Source organism: Corvus hawaiiensis, chromosome 7 (genome assembly GCF_020740725.1).
Source record: "Corvus hawaiiensis isolate bCorHaw1 chromosome 7, bCorHaw1.pri.cur, whole genome shotgun sequence".
Lineage (NCBI taxonomy): Eukaryota > Metazoa > Chordata > Aves > Passeriformes > Corvidae > Corvus > Corvus hawaiiensis.
The window spans coordinates 13,992,747-14,006,513 of record NC_063219.1 but is presented as its reverse complement, the minus strand read 5'-3'; the positions used below and the strand labels follow the sequence as shown (position 1 = coordinate 14,006,513).

Here is a 13,767-nt window from a genome sequence, read left to right as displayed (position 1 = left end):
GAATATCTCCTCCCTACCACCAGTGAAAATAAATTTATGAGAGTTATAGAGCAGCAATATTGTTTTAATCAAATCATTAACATGGGTGTGCTGTTTTCTGCCCACATCCTGATATTTAGTCCACATCCTGACAAGATCTGGGATTTGTATAGACTCTTCTCCTGAAAGGTGTCAAGTGACTTCGTGGACACTGGGCCAGTGTAAATTCACTGTAACTTTGGCAGATCTGCACTCACTGACGGATCTGAAACCCCCGGTGTGATGTGAATACTATTCTTTCCATTTACAAAGAGAAAAACCATTCAGAACTGAATGCCAAAGATCTCCTTGACCTTTGCTACTTAAAGAAATGGAAATGAGACAGAAATTCCCATCTTACACCATAATGGAACATCACCTGACCAGAGATGCAGCTAGCTCAAACAAAACACTGACTGTATGGTACATGGCATAGCTCTTGCTGCATGAAATAATTCACGAGACAGTCCCACTGAGGAGAAGCCTTCAACGTAGAGCATCCACTCAAGTGTGCAGCTAGGGCACTGAGGACTTGGGGTCACATATACTAGAGGTATTTGGGACTAAGAAACCACCCACACTTTGCTTCCCTTGCTCTCCCTCAAATGTGTTCTTGTAAGAAATGCACTTCTCGTGTCGGAAAAAGAAATCCCAGTGCAGCCTTTGTAGAGCTCTGTGCACCCACTGGCATTCTTCTGAGCATTCAGAAACAATGCTGGGAAGTCACCCAGTCAGTCACTTGTCTACCAAGTCTTTCATACCAGAAAGTAACTCTACACTGGCATTCTTCTGTTTTCCCTCAAACTACTGGGGTCTATTCATGTTTTAAACAAACCCCCAGAACTCAGAAAGCCCAAGACAACTTAGACACACCCAGTAAAGAGTATTTAAACCGGGCACCCTGCTTATTTGCCAGCATCCAAGACAGACAAATAAAGGAGTCACTCCCAGAAAACAGAAAACTATCTTGAGTGAACAGAAAATCAAGGCTGCCTGAAGAGGAAGCATGAGCTCTGCAGCCAACTCAAAAGAACAGTGTGGTGCCAAGGCCCCCATATTACCTTTTAAGCCCCCAAATCACCCCAAATCCTGAGGGGGTTCTATTCAAGCACACAGCTTCATCCAGGAGGCACTGGAAACAGGTATTTCAGCCTGTGTCTGGAAGGTTTCAACCTGTTATCAATGTAACAAGCACCAAAGCTCCCGCTGACCTTAACTGACTCGTCCCCTCTAAAAAAACCCCTCAGATTAAACCAGGTTCTTCCGTTTTCAAACATTGCCTACAAGAATCTTTCTTTGCACTTTACATTGGAGAGGTAAGAGAAGTACCAGTAAGAGAAGTCTACACTGTGTCCCTGCAGTAGAAAGTAGGAAACTACTATAGGTGACACCCACTTACCCTGAAATTCTCAACCCTGCAAGAAAATCACCTTACAAGCTCTTTCACTGGGTCAGGTCACTTAAAGCAGTCTGCCTTGTCCTCCAAGATACTGGAGACCTCCAAAACTCTAAGTGTTTTCTTCCTCTGGTCTGACCAAACAGAAACATGCCTTACTCTCCCTATTTGACTTAAACCCCCACTGCTCTTTCACAGGTTTCTTAGAACCCCAACTCTCAGAGACTTCTGCTTACATCAGAACCACCTTTCTCAGCACCAAAGCCAAGCTCCTGGTTTCCTCGATTGTGCAGGAAAGCCTACCAACATAATTTAACACTATCCTGAAAGATCAAAACCCAAAAACAAACAGAAGAAACACATACCTTGGCAAGAATCTGATGTATAGCAACCATCAGATGCTCACAACCACTCTGAGGTGCTGGCATAGCTTATGAGCAACTGCAGGACGACACCACCAGAATGAACTGGGACAGCAGCATCAGGTGGAGCCAGAAAAGAGCTATTTTACCCAAACTGGATGTATTCTCAAATCAGTCCAGTATTCTTTGCTTCTCCCTTATTACCTTAAAATGCAGACAAATTTAAAAACAAAAACGAGAGGCACTGAAGTTCATCCCCATCTGATCTACACACTAATGAGGGAAGTTTTTTCCACTGGCACCGATTTTCCATTGTGCAGTGAACGCAGCTTCTCCACTGTCCGTCCACGCGTCAGAAACAAAGCCACTTCTGGCCTGATGCTTTCCATATGAAACACCAGATCCCATCTTTCTTCTCCCCTCTGCCTTCCTCCTTTCCATACTTAATTACTCACACAGCAGCTGTAGTAGGTTGCAGATGAGCGGAATGTTTTCTTCAGAGCAGCACAAATTTTCCATGCTGACAGGGAAGGCCAAAAGAAAGAAAAGAAAAAACCCCAAACAAGAATTATCTAGTACTTTTCACCAGCTTGAAGCAGGCAGCAAGGTCTGCAGGGCTGGCACCCTTTAAACCATTGCACAGTCACAGCAAAAGAACAAAGCCCCTGAGCCACTCAGCCCACCCTGTACCCAGGGATATGGGGCACCCATATCCAGAACCCAGCAGTAAGCCAGAGGTGCCACGGCAGGGCGAGTGCACCAACCCCAAACCAGCACAGCATCTCAATGGCAGCAGCTGAGCAAAGGAGAGAGGAGAGACCAGCAGCTGCAAGGAGACAAGGAAAATGTGTGACTGCACTGCTTTTGTGCATCTTGTGTATCTACATGCCTTGCCAGGCCCTTCCCTGAGGAAGGGAGAGCAGGCACCCAGGTGAGAGATCACAAGTATCCAGACACTGCTCAGAGCATCACGTAGTGTTGTGGATGCAGTTCTCCAAAGATGCAACAGTCACAGGATGCAGAAGGTCTGGATACCTTTGACTAACTAAATTGCTAATAGCTGGGAGAAATTAATCAACTTTTAGGGGCACAATACCTGAATTGAAAAGCTAAAATTGACAACAAAGTGGAAGATGTCAGCCAAACTAAGTCTTTCACGCTGAAAAGTGCCAGGCACTCAGGAAATTCTTGGAAGTACAACTGGTTGAAAGATTTCTACCAAACGTTCTCAGAAAAAAAAAAAGTACACTTTTGCCCAATCTTTTGTTGGAAACATGTTATCCACTGAAATTTCACACATCCAAGATGTAATCTGTAAGGGCAGACTTAAATCAAGCAACCCAGTAACTCAAATCTGAGTCTCACACCTAAGTGCCGTGATGTGCATTTCTGGTGTAAAAAGCAAGGAGACAGGAGCACCTCTCACCCCCCTTCTACTCTGCCACCCAGTGAACAATTTTCACCTTCGACTCTGATCACTAGAACCTTTGTTTTCCATCCAGCCCTGGTGGAAAACAAAGGCAGGCGATTAAAGGCAGCCCCGTACTTCACCCCCACCAGCACAAAGCAATTCAAAGCAATTCAGCACAATGCTGATTCCCCTCCTGGGCTGGAGCGAAGGCAAGTCAGCAGAAATTGCAAATGTTCAAAATCCAAGAACTTTCCTTATGTATGGAACTGAACTCGAGGGTCAGGATTAAAACCAAACGCCTAACACCATAGTAGCCTATCAGCAGTGAAAGCATTTTTTAAATCTCACTTACTTGTCCTGACACATGCCTTTTTCCTCACCGCACAATATAAACAGTTAACACTCATTTTCACTGTGATTTCCAGTCACTTCAGTCGTACAGGAAGAACACTGCAGTGACAGAGCTGCAGAGGCAGAAGGTGGGCCAGATGATCCTGTCCAAAAAACACAAACCCTGTTTCCAGGGCTTTTTGAATTATCTAGATGGAGATACTTCCATTGATTGCCGCTTCTGTCAGAACACGCTGGCTTACAAAGGTCCTTTATGGTCAAACATCAACCCTATGTCAGCATCCCTTTAAAACTGACCTTCTGAGGCTCCAGGTTTAAGGGCAGGATTTGTAAATCAAGACACTAATTGGAATGTCTCAGAAGAGCCTCTCACAAGCCAGTGTCCTCCTCCTCTGCATCCTTTCCCATCAATCACACTGTCTCCCAAGCTTGCCTGTGTCACTGCCTACTACTCTATCCTTTGTAGAGTAGGAGCTGCTGACTCCATGTATGATTTAAACTCCAGCTTTGCACTCAGGTCCACAATGCTTGGAAGTAACAAGAGGATTAGGACATGTGACACATTGCTTGTAAGGATCATGTTCAAAACCAGTATGACACTTAAATAAGTATGGTTGGTGGGCCTCCAGCAAGCATAAATGACATAAACATCTCTGCATGAAGAGTCCAACTCAGACTCTTTGATGTGTGTTGTACAGTACACTACACACCTCTTAACAGTTCTCCAAAAAGTAACACATGTAATGATACACAGCTGCACTGAGTGGAAACGCTTTGGATTGGAAAGGAACCTTCATATACAAAAATAGGGAGTGGATGGGTACCTGCTTCAAAAGGATTAACAGCATCATAGCAGCTTAATAAATCAGAGTTGATATATTAAACCTTTAAAAGAAAAAAATTAAATGCCTTCTGCCCAGCCTTCATACGCTCAACTCCAACACGTACTAAAACTTGAGAAGGGTCAAATCAGTGCCATGCACAGGCTGTCACAAAGACAACCCAGACCTCTGGGAAGGGGCATTTAAGCTTGCCTTTCAGAATCTTCTTTTGATTTTTTCATAGAGGCAACACCACACCCCACCGAGAGCTTCCCTGCACAGGAGCTGTCTTGGCGGCTGGTGTGGCAGGATATGGGCCTGCAGCTCCAGAAGGACTGGCTGCCCATGTCCCCATGGCCTCGCACAGCCCTCCCCTGCCCCAGCCACTGTGCCCGAGCACCACAAACCCGGAACAGGAATCTCCACAGCAGCAAATCAGAACACAAAAGCTGCCAACTCATCCTGTAACTGAAGAGCTGAGAAGCAAAGGTTTGGTGTCCTGATTAAATCCAAGACGTCAAACTATCTTTGAGCATAAAAGCTGAAGCAATTTCTTCTAAGGAGGGAAATGCGACATGAACACACAGGCTGCTTACTCTCACAGGCAAACTAACAGCCTGAGCAGCCAAGCAGTCTTCCTCACCAGCTGCTGCCAGAGCAGGAATGGTAAATACAGCCTGGTGACCAAAGCAATACATGAGCTTTTTCTGATGTACACACCTATAAATGCCATAGTACTTTCATTTGCTTAATGCTGGTGGAATCGAGTAAGAGTTACAAATCCTGGGTTGTTTGGGGTTTTTTAATAATAAAAGACAACAAAACAAATCTCCAGTGGCTCAAATGCAAGGAAAGTATAAAGAATATCAAATTAAAAAATAAAAGGCCTGTGACTTTAAAGACAATCTCAGTGTCTTGGGAACCAGGCATGATTTTTTAACTCACAGTGGCAGTGTTGGGAGGAGGCTCTTTTCCTGGCAGGTTTGTTTTGTTTGCTTGCTACAGAATCAGCTGAACTCTGCAGTTCAAGTGAATCCAGACTATTTTTGACCAAGGCAGAAGCACCCAGAGTACAAGAAGAACATGTGGGAAAAAGAAATTCAGTAATTCGGGTGAGTAATTCCTGCAACATCAGTTTAAAAGATACCACAAAAATGGCACTCCCAGCTCCTGAGCACTGCCAGGAGTTTGGAAGTGGTGGGGGCATTGTAGATGTAGGGAATGGACATGAGGCACTTGAGAGTCCAAGGAAGCAGAAAGAGGAACTCAGCACTACCCTTGAAAACACCTTTATTAACTCTCCAAAAATTCAGGTTTAGCATCAAAAAAGAAAATTGACACCAATTACAATACCTGCGTATAACTTTTAGTGAGGTTTTGAGCATGACGATCATAAACCCACAGTTTTTCTTCCCCTCTGCAGAATGTGACAAACTTGATAGGAGATGAGGTGTACTACTACCCCATTGCTTAATGTACTAAACACCAATATTGCTCAGTCAACGAGCAAAATCCCTTTGTTTCATAAGGACCACTCCAATCAAGGTCGTTCATATGCAGCTACAATCAAAGAGAAGCAGCTTCCTTCTTGCTTCTCTATGTTTCTTAATACAGAATGGAGAAACAACACACTGGATGTTTCTCAGTGGAGAATTATTTGACAAAGCCTCAAAAAATCCCCCAACAATATCCAGAAGATACCATTTGCCTCAACTCTGGAGAGCCTAAATGTGAAATTACTATCTGGAACTGAAAACCTTCTGCCATTTCCACATGGAAGTATCACACTGCAGACTAGCTATATATCATGATTTTCATGTAGCCTATTCTAATCTATGCATTGCCTATTCAATAGGACATAGAGAAATGTACGGGCTTGGGGGAGGGTAGATTTAAGCATCCCAAACAAGAGAAAATATTTTCTAGTTGAGTACCCACATTATGATTGTGCATTGCTTAAAGGTATTTACCCCATTTCAAAATCACTTGACACAAGTCATTCACATAATCTGCTATTCTAAGACCCGTAACATGGATTGCGGGACTGTATGCTTTCAGAATACCAAGAAATAATCACTTTTAACAACAGATTCTATAATTAAGAAATGTAACAATAGAGACAGCAGTTTCACGTTTGTCTTTCCTCTCTTTGTCCATCTCTTTCTGTAAGGTGACAGGAGCATGCTTTCAGCACATGGAGCCAGCAGAGGGGCTGCAGGTATAAATGGAGTGGCGTTCGGAGTCTGAAATACACTGCATTACACATGTGGCTGTTCTTGGAAGTCAACCATTTCTGAAAGTTATTCTCAAGAGGCATGATATACTATAAGCACTTAAGAAATGTGTTACACTGTGACTGGAACCAAGATGAAATAGCAATATTAAAAGAGATGGTTTAGTTTATGTAGTGGCCAACTATGCCATTAAACTAGAACAATGGAGATGATGGGGAGGCAGGAATGTTCTTCAGTGTGATTTATTCCTTTCCAGTAGGAGTGGAAATTTTTCCTATAGGCCTGAAAATGACCCCGTCTGCCAAGCAAAAGTCAGCATTAAGATGTAAGAATTCTGCTAGATTAGTCACCTTGGGATACTCTCTCACACAGCACAGGGATCTCAAAGCCCTTTTCCAGAATGAGTCAAAACTCAGCCTTCCGAGCTCCACAAAAACCATTAGGCCTTAGCATTGCTGTTGTCAGTCACTTCAGAAAGAGGGAAACTGAGGCTTGAAGAATTGATTAAAAACAGGCAAAGAAGGCTATATGAAAGGGTCAGCAGCAAAACAAAGGCTTCCTCGATCCTATGCTTTACAGGAAATGTGCATCTTTCTTGAAAGGATCACTGTTTGCTGCAGCTGAGAGCAGCTGGGTCAGCCAAGGCAAAAGGAAATGTTATCAGGCAATGGTTATCAGCAAACAATATAATGCCATTTCCACTTCTGCCAGCCAATTAGACCTGTGCTGCCTGCTGACACATGTGGGAAAGGCTATCTCCTTCAGAATAAACCAGAGTTTGGCACCTAAGCCTTGCTGTTTTCATACAGCTGCATCAGCTGCACACGATGACTCTGTGCATCCACCTGCTCTTTGTGCTCCCATATTCTGACATTATGGGAACAGCCATGCTAGAGGGTGCCTTGCAGCCCCCATAGAATATGACAGCAGCCCCAAAATGTCTCCTGATCAGACCCCTGTTTCACAATAGGATGGTGAGTTGAGTGTCCACCAAGAGGCCTACAGAGAAGGACAATAGGTATGTTTAAAATGTCACCCCTACAAAAAGGCGTATCTGATTACAAAAGATGCCTTCTGCACCCTTATCTTTCAGTGACCCCCTAAATGACATTGTGAAGGCCCAGCAGGTAGAACAGAGTCAAGCTCCATGTCCACCCCTTCCAAATTCTCAGCCCCGCTCTCCCCCTCTTTGCAGCCTGGCACACAAAGTGGGACCATGTGCAGCTGCACAGGCTATGCTCCTCAGAGTCACCTCCCTCAAAAACAGCCTCCTACCCACTTCCTTCCTCTGCAGAGTAATGAGGCGCTCTTCAGCCTCGTGCTGTCTCTCCCAGCAGTCCGGCTCCAATCTCGGGGATGCCACATGAGACAGCCATCCCAGAGCAATGGCGTACGTGGCCAGAGGTCCTCCTGCAGCAGCGCAGCAGCCACGCAGGTGCTGAAATCTCCCCCCGCCCTGGTCCTGAACTGCAGAGTCAGCTCACAGGGACAGAGAGAACTAGGACGGTTCAATCAGAGCCAGGATGAAGCACCAGGCAGAAACACACAGATGCTAAGGTACCAGCCGGCTGACTTAGAGCAAACGACTCATTTACCAGTGCACAAAGCCCACTTTTTCCTTTAATCCCTACTCAGTGCCACAGAAGCTCAACACTGCTGGAAAAGCTAAACAAAGTTCTCTCTCCTGATGAAATTGTGCTATTGATTACTCATTAGATTCTGACGTCCCCACCCCAAGAAAAAATCCTCCTGACCTCTGAAGTGTTTTGCCTGAAGGAGTGCACCCAAAGTTCAGAGATGAGCTCAGCTTTTGTTGCCTAAAAACCAAGCTCTCCCTTCCCAACATGCGTTTTAAAAAACCATCAAAAACACGACAGGTTCATTTCCAGCTTCCACGTCAGGTATCTCCACCACAATGCAAACTATGTCCAGGGTGGAACAAGGGGTTTTTTGTCTGTATTTCTGCCTTCTAAAAAAGAAACCTACACAAAAGGAGACAGTCTGTTCCTACACAAAATCTGTTTGTTTTGTACATATTGCTGGGTTGCACTCATTCAACTCCAGCACTGATTATCAAAAGCAGAGATACTGAACTTGTTCACATTCCTCTTACAGTGGGAAGGAAAGATGGGCGATCAGCTGACTGTGTGCAAGCATTTAGCAACCTGCCTGTGCTGTCAGTGCCCTCCGTGAGTAATGGGTGTTTCACAATCCAAAATACGAGCAACTGGCCCAGCTGTATATTCCTCAGTCAGCAGCTACCAGACTGTTGTCCAGGCTCACGAGAAAAGGAAGACAGGACTCTGCCAACACTTTCACCCCAAGGCATGCTCTGATTTTCAGTGGGGCAGGTGCATCTTTCACGGTACCCCAGTAAGCATCGTTTCTCAGAGCAGGACCTGGCACTGACTAACCTCTGCACATCATGCACTAGTAGCTGCTAATCACAAAACTGGGGCTCACAACATGATAAGGAAGCTTGCTCTTAACCCACACAACTATTTTCCCCCTCAACTCCTCCCTTTTTAAGAGATTGAAGTAATCTCCTGGGGTGCTGCTTTGCTGCTGGGAGAAGCACTGCCCTGGAGCCTCTGTGAAGCTCATGTATGGCACCACTGGACCAGAGGCAAGACTTGTTCAAGTGGTTTTGCTCAAAATTAAAGCTGCTGTTTCCCACTTATAACACATCCCACAGGGATCAGTCACTGCCCTGTCAGCTCTCTCCCCTGGTGTCTCAACTATATAGCCTTTAGTTTTAAAGGATACTTTAGAAACACACACATTCTTTGTCTCAAAGTTCCTACAGTTTGCCTAAAATAAATAAATCCCCAAGACCTGATTACACTGCAAGCGATTTAGAAGAATTAAATTGGGGTCTCTGTGTCAGTGGGTCTGCCAAGCTTGTGTAACAGCATGGTCTCTGCACAGCCAGCTTCAGCTGCTCCCACCACTGACACATCAGTTTTGCTGCCTGTTGTTTGCAAGGAGAGTCGAGGCAGCAACAGGGGAACAAACCATAAATACAGGATGCATTATGAAACATTGGGCACTGGTTGCAGGATTTGAGAGGAAATAAGGGAAAACGTAGCAAATTATTTTCAGCTTCTCTTTTTAAGCATACGTGGATAATCAATGGGGTTAAACCAGGAGCATGACTTTAAATTCTGCAATGGTAACACTGGGATTGGGTAGGTACATGATACTGTATAAAACAGACTGCTGCTCTTCCACACATAAAAGAAGGCAGAAGGAGACAGAGTGTCACTCACAGCACTGCCTAAAGCATGCTGGCTATGTCAACACACTATGTCGCTTTGGACCATTTGGACTGTTACTAATATGCAACCAAATATGCAACCAATCCAACAATGACGCTATGAAATATTTTTTTAATTAAATTATATTAACCTCTTCAGTTTAATTAGCATGTTAAAAATATAAAAGGAAAGCAGATGTGACCATCATGGATGTGTGCACTGAATATTAATAACAAAAAGCATCCCCTCCCCCTTGGAGGATAAAGCAAAGTTGGATCGGTCATTTTGCAAAATAAATCCTGAATGTGTTCACCCTGTAGCTGACAATAAACCTCTGGTTTGTGTGCACACACATACAAAGCTGAAGCCAAAACGATTTTACTACGGTAAACCTTTAAAGATCCAGCCCCGGTCCAGCTGGCTGACAATGCTACAGCCTGAGTACTCCCCAGAAGCTCTGCCATCTACATCTCTACCCATACACACTTCTAAGGAAAAATTAAATGAACATCCCAAACTGTCACTTACTGGAGACCTAACACAGGCTACCCTCACACTAGCCAAGACTCAGGTGAAGGCTGGCAAGATGAAATCCAGGGGCTCGTTATTCTCACTCTGATAGTGCCAAGGGTCCGTGCGCTGCAATAGCCCCACATGTCATCCCAGCCACACTCCACTATTTCTACCCACCAGCAGATGTTTTTTTTTTTTTTTTTTCTTTTAAAGAGACACCAGTTTCCAGAATTTCGCCTGGTGTATCACCTCTGCCAGAAAATCACATCAAGAAACAGGACTATCTCACAACATTTGGTCGTAAACAGGAATGCTGTCTTTCCTTTTCCCTCAATATCCCAGCTGATAACTATTTATAGTTAACAACTGGATTCATAGAGTATTTTATACAGCTCTTCTCTGTAACCTACTCCTCCCCTTGGTCTTACTTGTATTCACGCTACCAGTCATCATTTTAATACATTTGTAATACTTGATTTCCATCTTTATCTTTATTCTGTCTGCATATTAACCCTACAGTGCCTCAAAACACACTGGTTACTGGAACCAGCCTAAGGCGTCATTGTTTCAAGACAGCAAGAAGTGTGTGTTTCTACCCATCTTCCAAGAAAAAGGGAAAAAAAAAAAAAAAAGAAAAATAAGTCACATTCCTAGTTACTGAACTTAGCCTTAAAGCTTTTCCTAGTGTTGCCACACACCTGCCCACCCTCCACCTCCGACTTAAGCTACGATTTTTATTGACGTATACTAATTACCTGAAAATAAGAATGATCTATTCCATTTCCACCAGCTGCCAGCACTGGCTAGAAGTGATCAGGCTTGTTTAAAAGAACAAAACAAACAAACAAAAAAAATCTAAGCTCAAAAATAAAATAGCAGTCATCATAAAAACAAAACCCTAAAGAATGCCACCGGATCTCAGGTACTGTCGGGTGTGCTCAGAAAGGACTGAAGGCAGACAGATCTGAATGGACTGCTCAGTTTGTCATGGTAAAAAATACAGAGATTTAAAGGTCTACCCACGCGGAAAAAAAAAAAAAAGAACCACCAAAAAAACCCAACCCTGAAATAAAGAACAAAAATAAAATAAAGTCAGAAATGCAGCCTCAATGCATCGACTGTCTGCGCTTAAGAGATTTACAGGAGTAATTTAAATGATTCACCTGCTGCCAGTTTTCCTCCAAGGATGGCAAAGCTGAGAAGTAGCCGGTGTCGTGGACAAGCTGGAGTTCCTGGAATATACTATAACTAGCCAAGACATCCATGCTGCTGCTGAGCAAGACCCTTTCTTTCTGCTTTTGTGTGTGTTTGTTTGCTCGGGTGGGGGGTTGTTTTTGATCATAAAAAAAAAAAGGAGGAGGAAAATCAACCAATGATAGATCCAGCGTCCCTTTGGCTTTGTTTTGTTTCAGTCACACTTTAAAAAAAAAAGAGAGAGAGAGAAAGAGGATCAGCGCGGAGGGACGGCGAGCTTCGGGGGCCGGGCCGAGGAGGACGAGCGGCGCCGGCGCGCACCGAGCACTCCGCGGCCGCCGCACCGGGGCACGTCCCCGCCGCGCTCCGCGCAGCCCCCCACCGCGGCCATGCGCGCTCGCGACCGCCCTCCCCACCGCCCCCTCCCCTCTTTATTTTCGGGACACCACATCCCACATCCCGCCCCCCCCTCACGCCGCTTCCCTCCCCGCTTCCCTCTCACCCTCCCTCAGCAATCCCAGCCCGGCCCGGCCCCCCCCCGCGCGCGCAGCCGCGCGGCCCCACTCAGGCAGCGCGTGGCCATGTAGGGTAAACGGCGGGGCGGGAGGGGCGGGCCCGCCGCGCGCCTGAAGACACTGCGGCCCAATGGCGGCGCCGCTCGGGGCGCGGGGGGCGCGGCCGGGGCGCCGGCGCCGGCGGCGATTGGCCGGCAGCGCTGCTCCCGCCCCTTCCCCGGGGCTCGCGAGGCGGCGCGCGGCGAGCTATTTTTAGGGCGCTATATAAGAGGGCGGCGAGGCGCGAGGTGGCGGCAGAGCGCGGGGCGGCCGCGCTGGGGCTGGGGGCGGGCTGAGTACGGGGCTGAGGCCGCCTCACAGGCGGTGCCTGCCGGACCCCCCTGCCCTTCCCTCCCTACGTGCAGTCCTGTGCCTCTCCCCAGTCTCTAGCGCTCAAGACCCCGAGGCTGAGGATGGCCAGACCAGTCACAGGTGGCCGGGGAAAGGTGTGCGGCTAATGAGGGTGTTGGAAGGAGTAGGAGTGGGAATACACCGTGAGCAGGAGCACCAGCATCAGGAGCATGTGCACGGTGCCTGTGTGGGCAGACCACAGTAGCCCAGCTTCTGAGTGCTGGTCCAGTCAGGCTGTTCCCAGAAACGCACGTGTGGTTACTACGGCATCTATCATGGCATTTAATCAGGCTTAGATGTGAGCTGAGCCCTCTCTGAGTGCTAGTTTGGGTTGGCTAATGAGCTGTTTGACCTTAAATGGTTAGTGTGGTGTAGAGCTTCCCCAAAATCACTCTGGCACTGGGCAGGGTTGCATTTCTGCTTTTGGAAGGATTGCAGAACTGAGTGTGCTCATTTGAAGATGATGGGTGTGGGGAGGGGCTTCCAGTAATAGAAGAAATATGTTCTCTTTGTTGCCCTCACATTCAGAGGGCCCTGTGGTCCCATCGGTTGCATTTCCAGGGCTGTATCTGGCTGCCAGGCTGCTGGATGAATGTCCCTCTGGTGCCCTTTAATGGTGGGTTGTCGGCACTGTAAGTTGGACTGGATATCAGGGCAAGCAGATGCTGCCAGGGATTGCTAAACTATCTCCTTGTAGAGCAGTTGCATCACACTTTCCTTGCCATGACTAAGATGTCTCTCCTTGCTATTTTCTTCCTTTTGCGCCTGGATGAGCGTGCCAGGGCCAGGCCTTGGCTGGTGTGAATTGGTGCAACGCTGCTAGCACAGACACATGTCTTCCCAGGTGTCCCAGTCAGACTGATGTGAAAGCATGGGGCAGCAGAATGTGTCAGTGCCAATTAGTTTGTGGTATGTTTTTTTCCTGGTGAGGAAGACAAAGTGCCTTTTCCAAAACTGGGTCTGTGTTAACAATTTTGAAAACCGTATTTGAAGAAGGCTTGTCAGAATAAACCTCTAAAGAAAGCCTAGATAATGGCTGCACTGATCCCAAATTCTTGTAGGTGCTATGAAGAAGAATGAAGCAGAGTAAGCACCTCTCTAGTCTGAGGAGTCAAAATGTAGAGGGAAAAGGGGAAATGAAGCTGTTGGTGAAGAACTGCAGTAATCAGGAAAGAACTGGACATAGGCAATTTTCTCAAATAAATGATCTCACCACTACAAAACCACTTCATAGTTGCATCGAAGAAGCAGCAGGATGGCTTGTGGGAACTGTCGCTCAGGTGCTGACCTGAGGCTGCAGGTCTG

At 46.2% G+C, this 13,767-nt stretch overlaps 1 protein-coding gene across 2 annotated transcripts in view; it reads right to left on the bottom strand.

The window, feature by feature from the left end:
- The window catches only part of KLF7 (Kruppel like factor 7), a 60,775-nt gene extending 48,633 nt beyond the window's left edge, over nt 1-12,142 (bottom strand). The window contains exons 1-2 of one of the 2 annotated variants that reach the window (XM_048309232.1): nt 12,060-12,142; nt 11,527-11,780 (exon numbers count right to left, since the gene is read on the bottom strand). In XM_048309232.1, the coding sequence (XP_048165189.1) occupies nt 11,527-11,628 (102 nt within the window). In that variant the 5' untranslated portion in view covers nt 11,629-11,780; nt 12,060-12,142. Of the gene's footprint in view, nt 1-11,526; nt 11,911-12,059 lie in introns of those variants that run through there. The other variant, XM_048309233.1, reaches the window with a different exon arrangement.
- Between the last annotated feature and the right edge of the window lie 1,625 nt (nt 12,143-13,767).